Genomic DNA, 23165 nt, shown 5'->3' with positions numbered 1-23165 from the left:
TGTCGGACTATTTTAACTCTTGGTAAATTTAGCTACACCCTCTTCCACTCTGAGGTTATACTATACATACTAGTGATTATAAGACAAGAGGTCAATAAGTCATGTAAAAATGTGTAGCTTTGTCTTGGAGAAAAACAAAAATCACACAACAAAAATGATTCCAAAGGGTTTACATTACAATATGCAGAAGTTTATAATCTGACTGCCAGAACATATTTATTCTAAAGTTTACCAGTGATGCTTTTGGGTGCAGACAAACACAAAAAAAGAAAACAGTCCAAAAAAGACTGGAGCACAGTAGCTCTATAGACTCTCACTCTGAGTTTAAATTAAGTGCACATATACATGTTGCTAACTGCTAGCATCAGAAATACATCGTCTTCCTTTTTCAGCTCTAAAAAGTTAGTAGAAATCTGCAAATTGAGGGATTTCTTGTGACATAGATGGTGTCTTCTTATATATGTTAAAGGAAAGAACACAGTAATAAAAGGGTAGAGATTTGATTTTCACCACAGGCAGTTGGAAATATAATTTACATGCAACTTTGACACTTCTGCTGTCAGTCATTATCACTTATTAAGGTTTTAATGATGAAGCCATTATGAAAGCAAAGCTTCGTGCGGCTCCATCAGCCCTGGAGGTTTTCATTTTAGATTCCTGTGAAACCTCATAACATGTTCTTGGACACACATTCAGCTAACTGCTGTTAGTTAATGCAGTATTTTTAATGAATCCCTGCAGGTGTGAAATTAAAATCACCCAAGTCCTTTTCTCTCCAGTCGTCCTCAGATTCAGTCTGTCCTACTCAGGCATCTTCCACTGGGACGTCTTACTTGCGTAGTTTTTACATGCGTTTCTGTGTTTTGGTTTGGCGTCTTTCAGCAGCAGATGCAGGTCGACCCTCACAAGCTAGACTTCGGACTCAAGCCTGAGTTCCTGAGTCGACCCCCCGGCCCCAGCCTGTTTGGCGCCATCCATCACCCCAGCGACTTGGCACGGCCCGCCACGCTCTTCTCTGCTGCAGGTGAGTGTCAATCATTCTGAAAAGAGATCGCTCATCAGAAAGACGTTTAACATTCACCAGCAGTGGGTTACTTCATGCAGTCCAGGATGAGATGTGAGATTACACTGGAACTGAACTCGGCTACAAACAGATAAAACTAAATTAGATTTCCTTGTCTGGCCATCATAAAAACAAAACCAAACCTCTGGTACTAAGCTGAATATAGATGCAACTCTGGCAAGTTGTGACGGTTTATGATTTTGCTCTGTCTTTTTATACACCAGGTGTACCTGAAAATTACTTATGGATTTAGCACAACTGTTTAACCTGATAAAAATGATTCTATTGTTGTTTCTACATCCACAGGTCCTGCACACCCATCAGCTGCTCCCTTCGGCCATCCACCCCACCATCATGGAAACTTTCTCACCCCAGCATCACATTTAGGTGAGAAAACACTTCAGCTCAGTTTGTCGTAGTTTCAACAAATGAAAAATGAGACTTGACTGAATTTGTAGTAACTTGTCTCCTTCCAGAGCCTTTCGGTAGGCCGTCATCCTTTGGAGGACTGGGGTCTCTTAGTTCTTCTGCCTTTGGTGGACTGGGAAATCCAGCACTAAGTGAGTTTCAGCCTTATGAATGATGCTGTTGATTATCATACTAAAACAAACTGTTTAGTTGTGAAACTATCAAAAATTGTTTTTTATATTTTCAAATTAACCTGATAGCATTTAGACATTAATACAATGAATTAAACTACCAAGATTCGCATTTAACTTGAGTCCTCTTGGTTTTCCACGTATTGAATCCCTAACAGCGGCCAACTCCATGTTTGGCCATAAAGATGGCCCCAATGCACAGCAGCACTTCAACAGCAGCAGTAATAACAGTCACCAGGAGCCGTGGAACCGCCTGCACCGTACACCACCCTCCTTCCCAACACCGCCCCCCTGGATGAAACCCGGAGACTCTGAGAGAAGCGCCTCCGTCAGCTCTCATGAGAGGGAGCGAGACTCAGAAAAACGCGACACATTGGTCAGTAAAGACGACAAAGACAGGTGGGTGATGCAAAACGTATTTACAGCTTTGTCTCTAGTTTCTGAGAACATCACAATAAGGGTAAAATATCATACTTAAGTAATGCATCAGTCAATGGAGGTTGTATCATGAATTCCCATTGTGCACCATGAACTAATGACAATCTCAGTGTAGCTTAATGATTAATGAACACAATACTTTAAAAACATGTCCTATTGGAAAATTACTGCATGGGCAATTATCTTTCAGCTGGCAACGTGTTCGTCTGTTTGGCATGCATCTAGCTTGGATCGTAAACTAGCTAGATAGCTACCTGTGTATGCCGTTTCTCCCTGCTTCTTCTTGTCTCTCTCAAAACAACACGCATGAGCGCAGGAGAGTTTTCTGGATGGACAGGGCAGTGAAGCCATGCCACTAGTTTCCCTCTGACCAGCAGACAGCCTACTGGGGGTCGCGGGGGCAGCTGTTTAAATAGGGAAACCCAGACTTCTCTCTCCCCAGCCACACTCACGAGCTCATCCAGGGGGATCCCGAGGCCTTCAGCGACCACCAGATTCAGATCAGGGGGGCCGTTCCTCCCAATCACGCCCCTCCAGGTCTTGCTGTCACTGCCCACATGAGCATTGAAGTTCCCCAGCAGAACAAGGGAGTCCCTGGAAGGAGTGCTCTCAAACACTCCTTCCAGGGACTCCAAAAAGGGTGGGTACTCTGAACTGCTGTTTGGTGCATAAGCACAAACAACAGTCAGGACCCGTCCCCACACCTGAAGGTGGAGGGAGGCTACACTCTCGTCCACCGGGGTAAACCCCAAAGTACATGCGCCAAGTTGGGGGGCATTGAGCATGCCCACACCTCTCTAGGACAGTAGTTCTGGAGCCCAAGCCGTGCATCAAGGTGAGTCCAACTATATCTAGCTGGAACTGCTCAACCGCGTGCACCAGTTTAGGCTCCTTCTCCGCCAGAGAGGTGACATTCCACGTCCCTAGAGCTAGCTTCTGCAGCCGAGGATCAGACCGCCAGAGTCTCCGCCTCTGGCAGCTGCCAAGCTCACCAAGCACTCACCTCCGTGCCCCACCTCCAGAGGGGGGGTCCCAGTGACCCACGTCCGGGCAAGGGAAACCCGGGTCCATGATTTGTCGTCATCATAGGGGTACTCTGAGCGGCGCTTCGTCTGGTCCCTCCCCTAGACACCTGTTTGCCATGGGTGACCTTACCAGGGGTACCAGTGCTGGATGGAAATAAATTGTGTGACATTGAAGAAGCTTATAGAAACTGTGTGTCTGTGCTCAAAGCTAAAGGCAGACAAACAAAATATCAACGTGAGACTTTTTTTGGCCAGACAGTGCCTATTCATCAATGTTTATCATTTCTGTTCATTAGTATGTCTAATAAAATGCACCAACATGAAAATTGTACAGTACTGTGTAAATACATACATAAAGGGGTGGATGTGACTGATGTGGCTTAAGAGGGTATAATTTTTTTTTTACTTGATGGGCCACATTTATCCTGAACCCATTATTGAGTAATGATGAAATCTTTAAGTAGAGACTTACCTGTAGTCAACAAGAATTATCACCATGTGGGTGGTGGAAATATTTAATATTTTATATTAAAACATTTTTCTACATTTATAGTGTTTTTTGTTTCCTTCCTTGTTGTTCACTCAAAGTATTTGCATAATCCTAGCCACCCATTCATGCACATATCCACTGAGGACTATACAGTTAGCATGTTGTTTTCAGTAGACACTAATGAACGCATCAGACTAGTTCAGTGTTTCTCAATCCCCATCGCCCTGCATGTTTTAACTCCAACACACCTGATTAAGAGGAATGGACCCCCTCATCAAGCTCTTTTGCAAGCCAGTTAATTAGCTATGTCAGCCCGATGTGTTGAAATAAGGAAACAAACATGCAGGGCCTGAGGACCAGGATTAACAAACACTAGTTCATGGTGCCTCAGTCACCAATCCAGGAGGATATAGCAATATAGCAATATCTCAGCCATCAGCTACAACAGGGAAGGTGGCCTACCTGTAATGTTCCAATCCCATGCACCACAGGTCCACCTGATCCCATCTACAGGCACTTGGCCAGGCCTTGCTGTGTCTCCCAGATCTTTGCAGTAACAACTGTTACCACTTCATTTACTAGACAAAGAAAAAAAACTCAAATTATGACCTGCACTGGGGTCACGGAGAGGAAACGTCCTCTATACATTTATGACCATAACCTATAGCAGGTCTACTCAATTCAGACCTGCAAGTTTTCAATGTATCCCAAAGCCTATCAAGTTCTGTATATTTACTCATTAATTTGAGTCAAGTGTTTTGGAGCAGGGATACATTTAAAACATACTGCAAGCCCTAGGACCTAATTGAGTAGCCCTGACCTACAGCATGGCGTGACGGTTGTCAGCAGCAGGAAATATATGATAGATTCTCCATTAATTAATTAGGTCTTCATGAATCTTGCATTACATAAGTATAACATTTGTACCTGTATTGTGTTGTCATCATGTTTAGGAAATAAACTGAAATTTGAGTACATTTTTGGATTATTTTGACATGCTGTCTGGATGCATCAACATGATTGTCTTAAGAATATTTAAATCCTTTAAACAAAAATTTTGAAGTTTTTTTGTTTTTTTTTTTGGGTACCTCTAGGGACTCTGCAGAAAAACGTCATTCAAGCCATCCGTCCCCAGTCCCTATCAACCTCCATGGCCACAGCCGGCCCCCAGAGCACCACAGGAACCACCTTCCTCCTACTGCTGGAGAGGCTCCGAGGGACAAGGAGAACAAGGCCAAAGACAGGGACAGGGAGCATTCAGACTCTTGGAAAGACAGCGGTACAGATGACCACAAGCTCAAAGACAACCAGCACAATGACAAGGACACACCTGTTATCCATGATGGTCGAGTGTCAGAGGACAAAGTTTCCAACAGAGGAACGACGTCGCCTTATGTCCGGCAGGCCAGTCTGGAGCGTCCCAATGGTGGTCTAAACAGAGAGGTCCTAGAGAAGAAGGTAGAGCTTTCTTATGATCACCAGAAGAAAAACAGTGAGGTGAAAGTGAAGGAGGAGAGGAAAGAGGAGCAAGATGGAGCCACAGAAAGGGCAAGTGAGCACCCAACACAAGCATCGTTGACACCAAACCTCCACCCCCCCTCCTCAATGCCTGTGCCCATGGGCATGGCCGGAGTCCATCCCATTAACGGCATTAGCGGTCTAGAGAGAACTCGCGTTGTGGCACCTTTCATGGGTATCAGCCCCATCCCAGGAGCTGAGAGGTTCCCTTATCCCGCCTTTCATTGGGACCCAATGAGGGACCCTTACAGGGGTCTTGACATTCACAGACGGGACCCTTTGGCCAGGGACCTGTTGCTGAGAACTGATCCTCTTCACCGTCTTGCAGCACCTCGCCTCTATGAGGCCGAGCGCTCCTACAGGGACCGTGAACCTCACGACTTTAACCGTGAACACCCCCACCCTCTGGCCCTTGAGCAGAGAAGGGAACAGGAGCGTGCCCAGCTGGAAGAGCGTGACCGCCTCAACATGCTCAGAGAAGACTATGAGCACGGTCGCCTCCAACCCCCAATGCACCATCCCACCCTGGATGGACACCTTCCCCACCCTGCCCCAGCCCTTATGGCCCCTGGACTCCCAGGCATGCACTACTCCAGGGTTAGCCCCTCGACTGCAGCGGTGGCAGCTGCTGCAGCCCACCAGAACAACATCCTGAACAAAACTCCACCCACTGCATCTTTGAGTGCTCCACCCCCCCTTATCCCCACATTGGGCGCCCGGCCCGGCTCACCCAGACGGACTACTCCCCTGGCCACTGATATCAGAGACAGACCGCCTCACAAAGACATCGAGGCACGGTGAGCTGGACCTCAGCAGACTCTGTGCCCCCTGCAGCCCTGTGCCTCACCAACACTGAACTCACACCAAGCACTTAGCTCTGGACAAAGCAAAACTGTAACATAGCTGTGAATAATTTATGTGGGTAGAAACATGCCTACACAATGAATTGTTTTTGTATAAAACAACAAAAAGATAATCTTTTTTCCTCTATTTGCTCCAGCTTTTTGTGTGCATTCTTTCTCTTGTATAGTAAAGTAATGTGGAGTAAGACTAAATAACTTGGGAATGTACAGGTACTTTAAGCACTGACAGATGTGTAGATAACGTGTACAGTCGCTGTGCTCACTCTGTATGGATTTAAAAATCATGGTACAAAAATATGCAAAAGAGTGTTTTGAAAGCTTTACTTTGAATAAATGTAATATAGGAGTATTAAGGCTGTGATTCAGAATGTGCTTTTTTGCAATTTGTTTTATTTTTGACACAAGTGATTAGCATGTGCCAGAGACCCCCATATTCAACTATGCAACAAATGTCTGGGTTCCCTTTCTGAAAGCTGGCCTACTCAGCACTGCTGACTGTGCACCAATAAAGGACAACAAGGCTGCAATCTCTCCACAACTCAAAGTACGCCTACAGATACGAGCTTTAACTGACACATACAGGGTTTGACTTAACAAATAAAAATCTTTCTGGAAACATTACTATCACATGATGAATTGTAGTGACAATCTAGATAAAAGTATTGAATTTAAATGGATTTTTAATGTAAAAAGCCAGCAGTACAAATGTTAATTCTTCCTGCTAACCACCAGTCTTGTTTTGGGGAGAGTGCAGCCCATTAAACACCATGACAGCACATTAGCCCTACTGAAGGAGTGTAAAGTACATGTTTTGGAAATGAATTCTGTTGGTGAAACAGTGTATTAAAGTGCTTTCCTAAGTTGTTGTACCTACAAAAATCAAAAGAAAAAAAAAAAGCAAGTCTCAACTATGGGCAGTTTGTTTCTAACTTGCAGAGATCTATTTTAGTAGTCTACTGAAGGTTTAGTTGTGCGCTTCAAACTCTGTGATATCATGTTGTGCAGTGTTTTTTAATCCAACATTAAAATGTTCACCAGAGCCATAGTGGTTAGTCAATGCGTATTGCAAAAAGATTGTTAAGAGAAATGTTTTGCTGTTTACCATGTACAGGAGGAAAAAAAAGGCTTTCTAGATCATGTACAAAAATGAGAAAAAAATGAAGCGACTGAATCTTCAGCATGCTCCTCATTTAAAATTGTGTTATGTAAATTGTGCCATGTTATTAAAAAATGTGTACTAACTCCGACTTTGCACGGTTATTTCTCCATCCACTTTCACACACTGGGAAAAATTCCATATTTTAAGACATGGATTCTTTCCACAATAGGACTCCATGGATAAGCTGGAAATGTCTCGCATCTCTGCTGAACCAGAAGGCGCTGACTTCCAAGGAAATTGCCTGACACCTGCTCTCCTGTCGAGTGAGGACACATGCTCGGTTCAATAACAGTGCTTTTAAAACATCAGCAGCCTTCACTGATGAATCATGGCAAAGTAATTGTGTATTCATCAGAGGATGCAAGAGTTATTGACATTTCCATTACGCTGAATAACCACAGCATTCATGCAGCCCTCTCTGACTGATGTTTAGCTCTGAGTCACCCAGGTCGCGCATCAATCAAATAAAAGCTTCATCCATTACTGGTGGGAAATGTGGGTTGCTTTTATTACCTACAAGTAAATACCTCCAGCTCTGGGACTAACACTAATTTTCCTTTCCCCAGACATAAATTTTGTTACAACCAAGGGTTTAAAGTGGGAGGCATGTTCAGAGCTGGACTGGGACCCAAAAAATAAGCATCCCACCAGGCGGTTCAGAGAAACCCTGAAGCAATGTTTCACTGAACTTCATACTGAGATGGAATTTATCACTCCCTCTCCTAAGGTCATTTTATACCTCAGTGGAAGTATCCATCTGCATTGCTCTCAGGCCCTGAAGAGTGAAGTATTCTGGGTATTTTTTCCCAACATAGGCAGACAGACATGCAGCCCTCCAAATCCTAACAACACAGTATGAATGCTGATTGGCTATGAGTTAGCTCAAGGTGGGAGGGGCTGTCTAGGATTTACAAAAAAGATTTTACAACAAAGAGCTTAAAGCTTAAAAAACAGCAAACTATGGATGAAAAGCACAGACAACAGCTGCACTTGATCATCTTCCACTTTCAATAACTCAACTATTTCAGTCCCAAAAAATCTTGTCCACTTTAATTCATCTTTTCCAAAGCAAAGCTAGAAGTTCAACAAAGAGTAGTCCACATTTTACACAGTTCTACATGTTTTTTAGATTACCAACAAGACACAGTAAAATGCTCTGGCTTGAAATTCAGCACAGGACACTGGAAGCGGTGCATAATTTTAGATTTTCCTGCAAAGGTACATTTCCAGAGATATCCTTTAAGTTTACTGCATCATGTCAGCTGGCAGACAGCAGTGTCGACCCCAGGAAGAAAGAACAAATGTAAAACGGCCAGACTTGCGACTTACTGAGCAGTTCCCTCCTGATGTACAAGACTGAACTGTTGCTATGTTTCTGTAACAGGCTGAAATGTCATCAGGCCTGGCTGCTTTGTATCCAAAAGGCTAATTTACTTTTGTATGAGACACATACAGACATGGACAAAAGTTGGTGGCACCCCTTTTCATTGGTTAATTTTAAGTCATTTTTTATTACTTTTTTTAGTTCCAAGTTTTTTCAGTGCCTATTGTGGGTTTTTCTTTCATTAACAGAAGGGTGTCAACTCCATGTCTGTACTTACCTGGCATCATAATAATAAAACTTTGTTTAGAAAAGTGCTGTATAAGCAGCATTACAACGTGTTTAAAGCAATACTACATAAATTTCCCACCATATAACTGCACTTTCGACTCATTTTGCTGGCATACTGATGTTCACTGTGCACATTCTGAAGCCACTGTTGCCCTGCAGCAGCCTGAGGCCACAAAACACATTTCACAACTTTTTTTCTCCACAGCCCTGGGCTCCATATCACACACTAGCAACTGGATCAACAACACAGGTCATTCTGGATGCACATCATGGCTGATTTAGCAAAGAAACCCAAGAGAACATTATCCTGTGGCTACAGATTATTTAGTCGTGGCCACGGATTACCAATGCAAGGGAACGAGACAATTAACTTCTAGCTTGTGGTTAGTTAAGCATATATTTATGGGCAATTATTGTTTAATGAATAAATGAATGAATAGAAATGAATGAGTTATAGAATTGTAAATCGAGTTTGGCTGAATAGTTTAACAATAAAACACACAAACGTAATGTGGTGTCCAATCTAGAGTTGATACGCGGGTACTACCTGCCAAAGAGAAGGGGAACGGATCGGCAAGTAGTTCTGTAAAAACGCCAGCCGATACCACGGAAACTGAAAACACACCACACACAGACAGAGGAAGTTTCACAGTCTAGCGTGATGGTTGTTTTTAAATGTGTAGGCAGAGAAGTAGCTGCACATCGTTCGCTGTTGTGCTAACATTTAGCATTAGCTTTATGTCAGGTGTCACTGGTGTCACTACTCATTAGAAAGTTCTACCAGTAAAATAGAGACATGCTGTTTAATATGCAATGTCGAAGTTTCCAGAGGTGGCATGAATGCTGCCAAATTTAACACCACCAACCACATAAAGCATTTAGGTTGCCACCGCGTGAAAGAGTGCAAGGACTTTGTTGTTGCTGCAGTTTGTTGCACTTTTCCTTTAATGCCACAAACACTGACAAATGCTTTTTAAAAAACCCGCTAGAAATTCACAAAAGAAAGCCAGAAAGCCACCACAGCAACAGTTTTAGAATTCATTGTCCTGGGCGACCAGCCCCCGAGACAACACTCACTTCAAGTCAAACTCCAAGATTTTTTTAAATAGAAATCCTTTGAGTTGAGTCATCTTCTCAATAACTGAAAAAGATTCTGTGGAAAATTGTTTTTTTTTTTTTTATTTTGTTAACTTATGTTTTATAGTTTAACCTTTGCTAGGCCACTGAATCATGACATCATACATCAAAGTCTATAATAAAGAAGTAACAAGTCATTTAAACTATAAACTGAATAGATATTTCAGTAAAATAACACAGGTATCAGAAGATACCTAAAAACCCTGGTTTTGGAATCATGTCGTCTATAGCTTCGAGGTTGTACAGTCAGTGGCAGCGGAGATTAAACTTTTGTCCCCCAGTATCTGTAATGTTTTGAGCACCTGTGTTTGTAGTGTGTCATCTCTCTTCTAATCAGCGTAGTTCCAAAAAGTCAACATGCTGTTCTGTTTAGCCACAAGCTCTTCTGCATTCACATTTTCTTTGCTCCTCTCATTACCTTCCACCATCAAAATGCTCACTCCATGCACTCTAGTACTGCAGCCGTTAGCATCTACATCGAGCACCCAGGACGGTTTTGTTCCGACTCCTGTGGCGCGGCAATTTTTACCGGGAGCGTGTCAGGTGTGGAGCGCCCGCGAGTGCAGTCCACCTAGCAGGATCCGCAGGATCATGAAATCACAGGTGGAGTGGAGAATCTTGTGATTCTCCACTTCCATGATAAATGTCTTGTGACTTCTGGGAAGCTCCTGAGATGCTTTGCGGCGCACCCGGTATAAAACAAACCATTGACTAAAACGGCTGCGAAAAGCAGCAGAAGTCGCAGCGCAGCCGTAATGTGCTGCACACACACCCGGTGTAAAACACTGACAAGCACAGAGCATGATGTTCAGCAGCGTTTGGAACAACGCGTCACTTCTTAAATATGAAAATGGGGATGACTATTTATCGCAGTTTAGGCTGTTGCTGCAATATGTATTTCGTGAAGGGTCAAATCACAATAAAGGTCATTTTTCTATGTGATGTGCATCCCTACCGAGAACCAGATTTTACCATCTATTAGGGCTGGGATTAAAAAAAAATTAGTCAATTTTGAATTCATTTAAATTTAATAAATCCAATATTGATTCATAAACTTGGAGATCACTTTTTTTATGTCCTCTCTTTCGATTACGTGACCCTACTCTCGCGTGATTAACCGAGACTCAGAGAGATCTTAGCATTTATAGAAAAATGGTTTCCTGTGTAGCCGCCATCCAAGATCAGCTTCTGTTGCCAAGATAATTATATTCACTAGTAAACTATTTTGCAGCATATTCCCTCTCACATTAGCAGCTAACGCTAAGACCGCGGATGCCTCCACGTTCAATACCAGGAAGTGATGTCACCATGTCACAATATGGTCATTTAGAGCCACATTTCCTCTAGAACAGGTTTACACTTCGTCCTTTAATCAAACAGTAAACAGTCTGATGCTCTTTATCGGATTTACATGATGGCATGTCATAGCTGCTCTGTGTCCCCGGCAGTAAACACACACACACAGACACACACAGAGGATCCTATTACCATCAGAGTGCACACGTCGGAAAACACGTCAACCAGCTGAAAATCAGACAGAATATGAGATCAGTGTTGTTTTTGGCAGCATCTCAGTTTTAGTCTTAGTTTTCATCTTCAGGACGAAAATGTTTATTAGTTTTAGTCACATTTTAGTCATGTCCAAGTTTGATAGTTTTAGTCCAGTTTTAGTTAAATAAAAAAAAGTATTAGTTTTTAACAAATTAATTTAGGTCAATAATACTTATTAAAAAGTGTAATCAAGGTTGACAGGTTTTAACAAGTAATTCATAAAACAAGTTAACCTTAATGCTTTTACATAATAACCAGACCCTTTACCAGACTGAAAGCTTTAGCCGAGACTTTCCGATCAACAGGGATGAAATGCTGCCGTGTTACTTAACTCCTGTTGGTCAGAAACCTTTTATTTCTGTATTTCACCTTTTTTCATGAATTGATGCCCAACTTCATCATACAAAAATGTTACACAAGAAAACAGCAGATCTATAAGTTCATCATATATAACAACACATTGTGAGCTTGTTGTTTGGTTATTTTCATCAATAATTACTAAATTAAAAGGAATGTTTTTAGACTTAGAAGGTTTCCAACCAACAGCAGATACTTTCTGATCTACTTAGGGTGATGCTTTACACAGATAAAGTTCTAACTGTGGAATCAATTACTCCTAAAAAAACAAAGAGCAACAACATCCTGACTTTGGTAACTGTGGTTTTATTTCTGAGAATTTACTGAAGTGTAAAACTCCACCCTGAACACACACATGACCAAAATATGAGCAAAGGATGAGGAACGCACGCTCGACTTGACCTGGTCTGCCAGAGAAATGATGATGGATTATAGTTAAAATATGTCCATACATCGTTTCATTGCTTCCACCAAACCCCTTCATCGATGATGCTGCCATGATTCATCTATGAATGAACTGCTTGTCTGTGTGCGCTGAGCGTCAGGTGGTGGGCGTGGCCAAGGTGCAGCAGCACTGATGACTGACAGATCGCGCTCACAATAGACAGAAATGTCATGTTTTTAATGTCGGACAATCAACCCTTGAACATTTTCTCACAAACGTCTCGTCATGTTTTCGCCACAAGAGCCATTTTTAGCTCGTTTTAGCACCATCTCCTTATCGTCATGAAAAAAAGGTTTGTCAATAAATTTGTCATCATCACTGTTGACAAAAACAACACTGTATGAGAGTTTTCTAGATTCTCTCAGGCAGGTGAAGATGGAAGCATCTTGCTCCAGTGAGGAGCAGATGGAGAGTTTCTCCTGCTCCAGGGTTACACTGATAGCACCATGGTCGTCACGACAACGGGCACAGCTGAACAAGCTGTATTACAACTTGAAATTGATCCAATGTTCTTTGTAGGTTTGATTAACATCAACACATTGTCTGAGATCTGAACTTGAAAAATATTTAGGTCGCTCCCCCTAAATAAAAATGGTTTAAGACGTTTAAAAAAGTTGAACTTTCTTCTGTCTTGTGTTTGTTTTTTGTTGTTTTTTTTAAACTTTCAGAAATGCATGTAGATGTGTTAAATCAGATTACTACAATTATCTGATTACTCCCAGATAACGGATTTTGATCAGTCACGTAAATGGACTCAAGTGTTTTATAAAATAAAAGAGAATGTCTCATATTATAAATAAGTGGCATTACACAATTAGCTGTAAATGAATTAATATTGAATCAAATCAGATATAATCAAAATAAAATCGAAATAGGCTGTTTTGAATTGAATCAAATAGATTCAGGAAATTAGTGATGATACCCAGCCCTACCATCTAACAAAGCTCTGAGCTCCACCAAAGCTGGTCTAGAAACAAGATTAACAGAGTATTTTTGACAGCAGGTCACTACACTGAGGGTGAATTCACACCAGCCTTTTTTATTCTAATCCTGGTCCGTCTGCTCAGACGATCTGCTGCATTTGGGGTGTTGTGAATGTGCAAACCAATTCTGATTCAAACCTAAGAAGTACTCTGTCTGCCTACAAAGGCAGGTCTTGGTTCATTTCAAGCGGACCAAATACAGGAAGCAGACTGCAAAACAGGGTACATTGTGGCATCATGGGTAAACAAAGACGTGGAGGTGTTGACGCTGTCCCTTGGACAGTGTGAGGAGGACACTCAGCAGGATTGATGCTGACAAAACGTCTAGTCCTGATAACGTACCTGGTCGTGTGCTGAGGGACTGTGCCGGGGAGCTCACGGATGTCTTCACGGACACCTTTAACATCTCGCTGAGCCAGGCTGTCGTCCCCACATGCCTCAAAACCACCACCATCATCCCCGTCCTGAAGAAGTCGTCGCCCTCCTGTTTCAACAACTACTGTCCGGTAGTCCTCACTTCCATTCTTATGAAGTGCATCAAGACCACATGACCGGCCAGCAAAGCCAACCAGCGCATCTTCTTCCTCCACAAACTGAGGAAAGCTAGAGCCCCTCCCCCATCATGTGCGCCTTCTTCAGAGGCACCATCGAGAGCGTTCTGACCAGCAGCATCACCGTGTGGTACGGTGTCTGCTCCACGTCCTGCCGGAACACATCGTGAGAGCATCTGAGAAGATCGTCGGTGCCTCTCTCCCCTCCCTGCAAACCATCTCCACCTCACTTCACTCGTAAAGCCCTCTGCATCGCGAGAGACCTGCCCACCCATCACACAGCTTCTTCAGCCTGCTGCCATCAGGAAGGAGACTACAGAGGCTCTAGGCCAGGACCAACAGACTGAGGGACAGCTTCATCCATCAGGCTGTCAGGATGCTGAACTCTCTTCTTGCTCTGCCCCTCTTCCACACAGCCATACCCTGGACTCCGACACCCCCCATCAACAGGTTGACGCCTTCAGGAACAAGCACACAGCCACTTGAATCACTTTAAACAGACCATAAGCTCACTCCATCTTCTTTTTTGCCCTATAACCATAAACATTTATTGCACTGACTGTAATTTATCTTGTCTGTCTATTATTGTGTTTTATTTACTTAGTTATAGTACTTGTTTTGTTTATTAGCTTACATTCTTGTATTTCATCTCACCAAGATTTGAGAGAACCATAATTTCAATTCTCTGTTTTTCCTGCACATGCTGCAGAATTGATAATAAAGTTGACTTGGACTTTGAGATCATCTGTAGATTTGCTGCTGCAGCATCACCTGAACAGGTGTCTGTTTTTCAGACACCAACAACGCAAGCGGGGGCTCCTTGTAGAAACTGCCACCCCACGTAAGTTTGATATAAAAGAGGTCTAAAATGGCCCTTTTCCATTAGTACCCACTTAGCCCTACCTTAATTTAGCTGACACCACACCACCCTGGTTTTGATTGTTCCCATGACAACAGAGGCCGCTTTCAGTGTGGGCAGGATCATCTTAGCAAGGTAAGTATCATGAAGTCATCTGTTTGCGACACACATGGAACAACAACATCGAGCTCATGATTTACATGCTGCTTGGTTTAATCCCAGTGTGTGTCGGGCTGGGATAAGTAGGTACTCATGGGAAAGGGCCAAAAGAGGAGAACTGCAGTGATTTTCTTCACTGAATAAAGTTCAAAGAAACGCTCAGGTCTGAGGAAAATGGGAAAATGTAATGTAAGGGCGCATTCACACCAGAATTATTCATTAATTATTCATTAAGAATTATTCTGTATATTGGGAACTTGGTTCAGTTGGAGGTTGCAGCATTCTTCTGGACAGAACTAAAACAAAGTGGATCTTTTAAATTATATATTCCAAGCTGCTTATAACATATTAAAGCGGCACTGCTTTAAGAATTACTGTAGGAATAGACAAGACACAGAACAAAGAAGAAAACTTGTTAATCTACTGATTAATGCGAGATAAATTCTCTGGATCAGAACCTCTACGGAGTTCTTCCACATCTGACCACGAGCCACTTCTCCAGCCCAGAGCCACCTATCATCCCACACACTCATGTTTTGGTTGTGTTTTAACTACAATGCCCTGTGCTGAACCCACGATGCCCATTGATTTGTAGTCCGCTTCCTGCATTTGGTTCACTTGAAGCAGACAAAGACCCGCATTTGTAGGCAGACCAGAGTCTGCTTCTTTGATCCGAATCAGAGTCAGTTTGCAAACTCACACCTCCCCAAACGAAGAAGACTTTCCAAACAAACAGGGCTGGTGTGAATTAGAGACCGACCAACAAGGACTTTAATCATTTTTATAACCGATTAATCGCCGATTAATTTAGAAAATATTATGTATGAAAAAATAACTTCTATTTCTTTTTATTTTAAATTTAAATTGTGAACTCCTGTGATCAGAGCAGGAGTCTCGATTAAGAAACGCGCTGCTGAATTGATAAATACACTCCCTCAAGGTATTTGGCTGAGAACAACATAACATGTAAATAACAACATAAATGTATCTTTAGATTTAGGCCACAGGTGTTTGCTATATATAAGCAATACATTGAGTGATGTTACTGACAAAATATTATTTATGCAACTCTCTGATGACATTTAACCTATTTCATCATTTTCTTTGCCATGAAGTCATGACTCATATGAACCAGAATAAAAACCAGACGCTTTTCCCACATGTCAAAAATGTAATGTAATCGTCACAAATACTCTGGCACTTATGTTACTCCACAACAACACACACGGTGAGTTGCTGTTACAGCCTGAGTCATGTTATGGTATTTTCTTATCAATTAAAAGTAGGAGTGTCATGACAGTTGCTGAAGACAGACAGTAATGTTCATCATTTTAATTTTTTCTCTCCCCTCTGCGTTCACGTTGCTCCTGCAGCTGATGGAGAGATAAACGCTCGTTCTTTTCTCTCAAACATTATTTCTGCAGTCGCTTAATGCTAAAATCACTAACGCTATGCTATGCTGGCATAACCACAGCAGTGTTATTGCTAACATAGACAGGGAGTAACTTAAGCTAGGTTAGCACAACTTTACCAATGCAACATAAAAGAAAAGCATGACCGACAGAAAGAAGCACGGATCACTATCATGACATATGGCAAACAGAGTTAAACTGGAAACACGCTGAGTCATTCTTAATTTCACCACATTGTTACAGACATACCTGTCGTCGAGCTCCGCTCTGCTTGGCTACTTCTCTAGTTACTGACAGCGGTAAGAACTGATGATTGAATGGAGTCAGAGCTCCATCTAGTGGAAAAAGGGTGCAACATTCAGCACAACTCCAACACTTGACAACATTTACTGTTTTATGATAAATTAATATATCAGCATGTCTCCGATATATTCTGGCCAATTATGATTATTTTGAAATGGGCTATAATCAGCCGATTTAACCAACCACTCCATCGTTCAGACTCTAGTGTGAATGCGTACTAAGGAAAAAACCACAGACTGTATAAAAGATGGACGGAGCCTCCGTGACGTCACCCGTAGGTTTCTGAGGAGCTGAACTGAAGCTCACTGGGCGGTTCCCACCATCGCCATCTTGGCAGCGTCATGCATGTCGTCATTCCTGTGAATGTGCCTGGACTAAAGAAACCAGGACCTGGGCTGCTGAGCAGGGGTCCAACGTGCTCTTTCTTATGACGCAAATTCTACATCTCATGTGGAAATCCAGTACCCAGAGACTGGAGGAAGACTGGAGAGACAACAATCCAAGACCCTTAAAGAGCACCGTGAAATTTCCACAGTTGGTGGTGATGTGGGAGCCATGTCATCTGGTGCTGGTCCACCGGGCTTTTTTAAGTCCAGAGTCCACGCAGCGTCTACCAGGAGGTTTTAGAGCCCTTCATGCTTCCTTCAGCAGAAAAGCTTTGTGGAGATGCTGACTTTATTTTCCAGCAGGACTTGGCACCTCCCCACACTGCCACAAGAACCAGAACCTGATTCATAGACCAAGGATTACTGGGCTGGACTGGCCAGCAGACTCTCCAGACCTGAACCCCGTAGAAAATCTATGGAGTATTGCCAAGAGGAAGATGAGACACATGAGACCGAGCAATGCAGAAGATCTGAAGGCTGATATTCAAGCATCATGGTCTTCATTCCACCCAGCAGGACCACAGGCTGGTAACATCCATGCCACGCCGCATGGAGGCAGGAATTCATGCAGAAGGGGTCCAGACCAAGAACTGGTTCATATGCAGGACTAGACTCTTCACATGGTCACATGGATTCACAATCCTTTTTTTTTTTTATTTCATGTAATATTCTAATTTTCTGAAGCCTGCTTGAAATATCTCACTTTGCATGCAATGAGTTTATAAATTAGTTTCCCTTTTAAGTTCAATTACTGAAATAAATTAAGGCTTATTCTAATTTTTTTTTCACCTGCAACTGCAGTGAGGACAACTTCATCCCACAAACGCTCATTAAGCGACGAGGGGAATTATTTTCACAGTGGCTCCAGTATAATAACGATCCACATACTAAGAGATTACGGATGCAGTTGTGTTGCTATCTCTATGTATTAAGATTATACAATCAGTTTATACAGTGGAAAAGTTATTTACTTATTTACTGTCATTTACTCAAATAAGTAAATAGATTTTGCATGCAAAAACATTAAGTTTATTTTTCTATAAGTTTATTATGTTTTTAAGAAAGAAAAGGGGAAAAAAATCTATTAAAATAGGAAATAGGATTTGGTTTGAAGAAATTCTGACATTTTACTTTTGGCCCATATTGACTAGTCCTACATAAAATTGTGGGGAAAAGTCTACAAAATTAATTTCTTAAAATGGTGACCTACTAAAATAAAACTACCATGCACAAACACCTGACCTCTGACCTTATAACAAAGACACAGCAATGTAAGAGTTTGTGTAGCGAACTGCGTCCAATAACTGGCTGGTATCAAAAATGGTATTGAGTGTTTTCCTTGGTATCATCATCAAGTTTGAAATTCTAGTATCCTCACAAACCTATGATTTAATGCTCCCTGACAATGGCGATTTTGGCTGAACCATAAGCGTCTTGAAAGCAGATGTATGATTCACCTGGATTCATAAAGTTGTATCTTCTCACGTGTTGTACAGTAAGTAGCAGACTAGGAAGCCTTCGATGTATCACTGGCATCACCGCAACCTTAACTTTACGGGTCAAGTTAAAGCTTTGACCCATAAACTGAAAGGTAGGTTGTTTAATATCTAACTTGCCTCCAAGCTGGGAAGGGAAACTGTATTTGTGGCTTGTGTACTCTCAGAGCCAAGATTCAGCTTACTGCTTTGCTTGTAGACATTTCTCCCTACCAAATACCACAGTATCTGTTTTCACATCACCTCTGGGCTTCTGCCATTGAAAAAAGTCCATGTTCAAAGATTCTGAGTTTAAACTGCATGAAAGTCAGAAGGTCATATCAATGCCATGTTTGCATGGGGTGAGCACCAGAAGATGGTACTCACCAACTCCTTATTGTGTGATGCCATTAATGAGGCATATAATAAAAAGTTCAAGAGAACAGAAAATACATTACAACAGTGGCTGACATAGCCCAACGCTGTCACCGTGAAACTGAAGAGGTAAATAACAATGGGAATTTTTTAGAAATGTTGGAGTTGACTGCAAAGCATGCCCCTATTGTACAGAAAAAACTAAAAGGAAGGCAGAATGCTACATATACAAGCGCTGTAATACAGAATGAAATCCTGGAATGCTTGGCAAACATGGTCCACAAACACATAACTGAGGAAGTGAAACAAAGTTTTCTCTGTAATTGCTGATGAGACCAAAGACCTGAAAAAGAAGGAACAACCCTCTCTGGTACTTCGATACTACTACAATGGGGCAGTGCATCAAAGTTTTCTTGACTTTCAACAAGCAACTAGATTAGATGCAGAAGGAGTTAAGGACAAACTAGTCCAATGTTTATAAAAATATGGACTTAAGTACAGATCCAGTCTTGTTGGATGGGTTGTGATGGAGCACCTGTGATGAGTGGGAAACATTCTAGAGTGGCAGCTAGAATAAAGGCTGAAGCAAAACATGCAGTTTATAGACACTGTAATGCTCCTTGCCTCCACCTGGTACTTGTTGATGCTGTGAAGGTAATCCCAGAGGCTGACTGTTTTGTTTTTTTTTAACTCCAGAAGATTCACACGTACACATCTGGATCCTACGTTCACCAACAGTGGCTCGATGTTCAAAAAGAGACATACTAAGATCAGCCAAGGTAGTTACAGAAAGTCAGTGATACAAGATGGGCATGTAGATACATTGCCTGCAAGAATCTAATGGATAGATTACCAGCTATACTTCATGTCCTCCATGAAATTGCCACAGAAGATGGTGAAGAAAGATCTGTAGATGCCAGAGGTTTACTGTCTCAGTTAGACCTTAGCTTTCTCAGTCTTGCAACATTTCGAAAGCTCCTTGAGATGCAAAACATCTTTCTGACAACCTCCAGTCTCCATGTCTTGACCTAAGTATGGCAGTAAATTTAGTCCATGCACTCAAAGACTCATTACAGGATTACAGAAGTGACACATTTGTTCACAGTCTGTGGGAAGATATTGTAGAAACTGCCACAAAGTCCAGTATAACAACTGAAAATGCAGAGAAAAGGACGTCTGAAAACCTCAGCTCCAGACTTGGTGGGTCTGTTATATTGTCTACATTAGGTCAATACAATGCAACAGTGGTGATGAGGATATCTTCAGAAGAACAACCATTGTAGACGCCATGCTTGGAGAGTTAGATAAGCGTTTCTCCAAAGACAACTGTGACATGATGAGAGGAATACAAGCTTTGGATCCAAACAGCACAAGTTTCCTTGAAGATGAGGTGCTCTTTTGCTTTGGAGGATTTTATGAAGGTGGTTTGGAAGATCTCAGACACGAGCTCCACCAAAAACTAGGTTCACACTGCAGGGTAAGATGCTCAATTTGGATTTTTTTGTGAAATCTGATTTTTTTGAGAGTCCGTTCACATTTCAAATTAAATGTGACTTGTATGTGATCTCCTGTAAGAACCTTATGTGCACCAAAAGTGTCCCACATGCGTAGAAGACACGACGACGTGACAGCGAGCGTGTGTGTGACATCTTCATGTTTGCGGTAACAGCTTATGTTGCTCTTTTAAAGTTATTTTCCAACCGTAACCAGCACATTTTCAATGCCACAGTTTTAACAAGGACATTACAAAAGAGGAGATTTGTGGTCATGGCATTTTGCGGAGCAGTGACAGCAACGTCTGTACAGAGAAACGTTGGTACGGAGTCGCAGCCAGGAGTGGTCGAGAGTGATGCGAGCACCTTTACAGATTACAGTTTATAAACAATGATGTGTGTGACGTGTAGGTCGGATTAATGCGATCTGGCCGTTTAGACTAAGATCGCATGGCAAAAGATCAGATACGTATCGGATTTAATACCACATATCCAAGTGGCCTGGGTCGCATTAGAAAAAATCGGATCTGTGTCGTTCAGACTGTCATGAAAAGATCGGATACAGGTCGAACAGGGGCAAAAACATCAGATTTTAGTCACTTCAGCCTGCAGTGTGAACCAGGCCAAAGAGACTTTTGCAAAGAAAAGAGCACAGTGAAATGCAGACTTTGTCGAGTATCGTTGACAGTATCCCTTGAGCCTCATAAGGACATTTTTCATGAGCTTTTTTGTTGTGTAAGATGGCCATAGCTGTACCTGTAAGTGCTGCAGCATGCGAGCACAGCTTCTCTGCTCTTAAACTTATCAAGACTCATTGGTGCACAACTATGTCAGACAACAGATTGCAACTTGGGATTGAGGCAAGAAGAGCTAAGACGCTCCACAGGTTCATAAAAGTTTTTGCAAGTCATCACAAAAACAGGAGAATTCATCTTTTTTAGGATGGACAAACAGAGAATCTGTCTAGTGTGGTCTTTGTGAGTGTGTGATGGCAGAAGAAATCTAGTCAGTGCAAGACTGAAGACATGTTTTTTTTTTATATCTGTGTATTTGAATGTTTTCCATGGCTCTGACAATACTTTCAGAAAATATCAACATAGAAATTTAAAATAAAAACAGCTCAGTAACTGTAAACATGAGTTTGTTGTGTTTTTTAAAAATTCTAGGCCATGTGTATGTAAAATGAAAGACGGATTATATTCACACAATATGTTCTGATCATTAAGGTTTTTCCTGCCTTGGCCACCCCATTAAAATATCCTGGATACGCCACTGCTGCCTGAGGGAACAAAGATCACCGGTTTTACACTTTGGCCCTTTAACGCACTGAAAATCCTCCAGATGGCTTAAGTGCTTTAATTATATTCTGCTTTTCAGAGGGAGAAATATACAAATCCCATCCAATCTGTCTTCGAGGAACACTGTTTTGACCAACTTCAATTATTTTCTTACACATTTGTGGACTAAATGTTTTGCCATTCTTTGTAGAATAATGAAGACTTTACTTTCATTTAGTCACACCTACTTTCATCAAATCCCTCTTATCACAATTTCCTTGGAACGTGTTGCAGGTCTGAAATGCAACAACTGATTTGTATTAAATGGCACTGACAGCAGGAAAAACATAAAATATGTTTTCTGTTTTTATTTTTGTGCATTTTACATACTGTTTAAGTTTTTCTGATTTAGGGTTTTTGTTTATTTTTATTCATTTAGATTTTTATTCGTTTTTATTTATTAAAATATTTTTATTTAAATTTTTATTATTTTTCTACTTATTTATCTGACTTATCCCATTTTAATTTACTTATTCTCTTATTCATTCGTGTCTTCTATCTATACTAGGATGGTTCTGATCCTGAGGTGAACCTTCCACGCTCACTGATGAAGATGACCACCTGCTACTGGACACACACTGACGATGATGAAGAAGGGCCTACCACAGCGGCCATTCAACAGACCTGCATTAGACAACCTGTCCATTTGGTGGACACCGCCTCCTAACTTTCCAGCTTCTTCGCAACACCTACACTTTGGTCTGCCAGTTGCGGCTAATGGCTGCGCGTGCAAGCACATATAAAAGCAGAATAAAACATACAGTCGGTGGAAAGCAGCTTTGCAGTGTTCTAAGCAACACTCGCACAATTCAGATACACACTCAACACAAGTAAACTCATATATCTTCAATAAAGACCAAAAGAAGCCAGTGCGATGTAACATGCTATCCTGGAAGAAGACCTGCGTACAAATCCAACAAGTTTCAATCTGAACATGTGGCAGAAGGTCACGAGGCTGCGGCGAGCCAGTTTAGCAAAAGAGAAAAACACTCACCAGTCCACCGTCTTTAACTCCAGCAACACTGACGCCAGAGTCAGTTTGTCGGTCTTCCTTGGTGTCCTGTGTTTTGTTGCGAAGTTATGTTTTCCGTGCACGCGCATAACCTCGCAGCTGAGACGCTTGTTAGCATCGGTACTTGTTAGCATTCGTTTCCAGTTTGAGTAGATCGATGAAATGCTGTTTTACAAAAGTCCCCAAAGTTTTTATCTGTAGCTGCTGAATCGTGTTTAGTTAAGGAGATAAAATCTTTCATTCTGACCCTGTTGTTCAAAGTTTAATTTCCTAAATTTATTGTAAAGAAAAAACTATTTCACAGTACGGTTATTACTTCAAGCTAGCTTAGTTACGTTACGTTACAAGAGTACGCGGTGACGTTTGAAGACCTTAAGTTCTGATTGGTTAAAATTTAATTTAAAACTAATTCAAATTTATTAACTTATTAATAAACAAATTATTAGTTTCCAGAGGGAAAATGTTGTATTAGTTTTGCTTTGAATAAAAAAAAAAAATAGAGGTCCAGGTGTACCTGCCTCTCACCTACTAAAATGCTGGTGAGAGTTTCTGAGTAATGCAAA

The 23165-nt window shown here is 41.7% G+C and overlaps 1 protein-coding gene and 1 long non-coding RNA gene across 10 annotated transcripts in view; one reads left to right on the top strand and one right to left on the bottom strand.

The window, feature by feature from the left end:
* Positions 1-7237, top strand: part of auts2a (activator of transcription and developmental regulator AUTS2 a) — a 305554-nt gene extending 298317 nt beyond the window's left edge. For 5 of the 8 annotated variants that reach the window (XM_042009143.1, XM_042009145.1, XM_042009151.1 and 2 more), the window contains 5 exons: positions 883-1024; positions 1370-1450; positions 1540-1623; positions 1809-2061; positions 4710-7237. In XM_042009143.1, the coding sequence (XP_041865077.1) occupies positions 883-1024; positions 1370-1450; positions 1540-1623; positions 1809-2061; positions 4710-5934 (1785 nt within the window). In that variant the 3' untranslated portion in view covers positions 5935-7237. The remainder of the gene's footprint in view (positions 1-882; positions 1025-1369; positions 1451-1539; positions 1624-1808; positions 2062-4709) is intronic. The other 3 variants (XM_042009148.1, XM_042009146.1, XM_042009147.1) reach the window with 3 other exon arrangements.
* LOC121654821 lies at positions 190-22929 on the bottom strand. 2 transcript variants are annotated; one of them, XR_006013016.1, is made up of 5 exons: positions 22585-22929; positions 4946-5061; positions 4704-4813; positions 4078-4193; positions 190-1040 (listed from the first exon to the last, which is right to left on the bottom strand). It is a non-coding gene; the product is annotated as an uncharacterized LOC121654821 (long non-coding RNA). The 2 variants fall into 2 exon arrangements; XR_006013017.1 differs by lacking the exon at positions 22585-22929 and adding an exon at positions 13583-14241.
* Between the last annotated feature and the right edge of the window lie 236 nt (positions 22930-23165).

Source organism: Melanotaenia boesemani, chromosome 15, assembly GCF_017639745.1.
Source record: "Melanotaenia boesemani isolate fMelBoe1 chromosome 15, fMelBoe1.pri, whole genome shotgun sequence".
NCBI classification, from domain to species: Eukaryota; Metazoa; Chordata; class Actinopteri; order Atheriniformes; family Melanotaeniidae; genus Melanotaenia; species Melanotaenia boesemani.
Note: the sequence above shows the minus strand (reverse complement) of the source record. Positions and strands in the feature narration are given on the sequence as shown.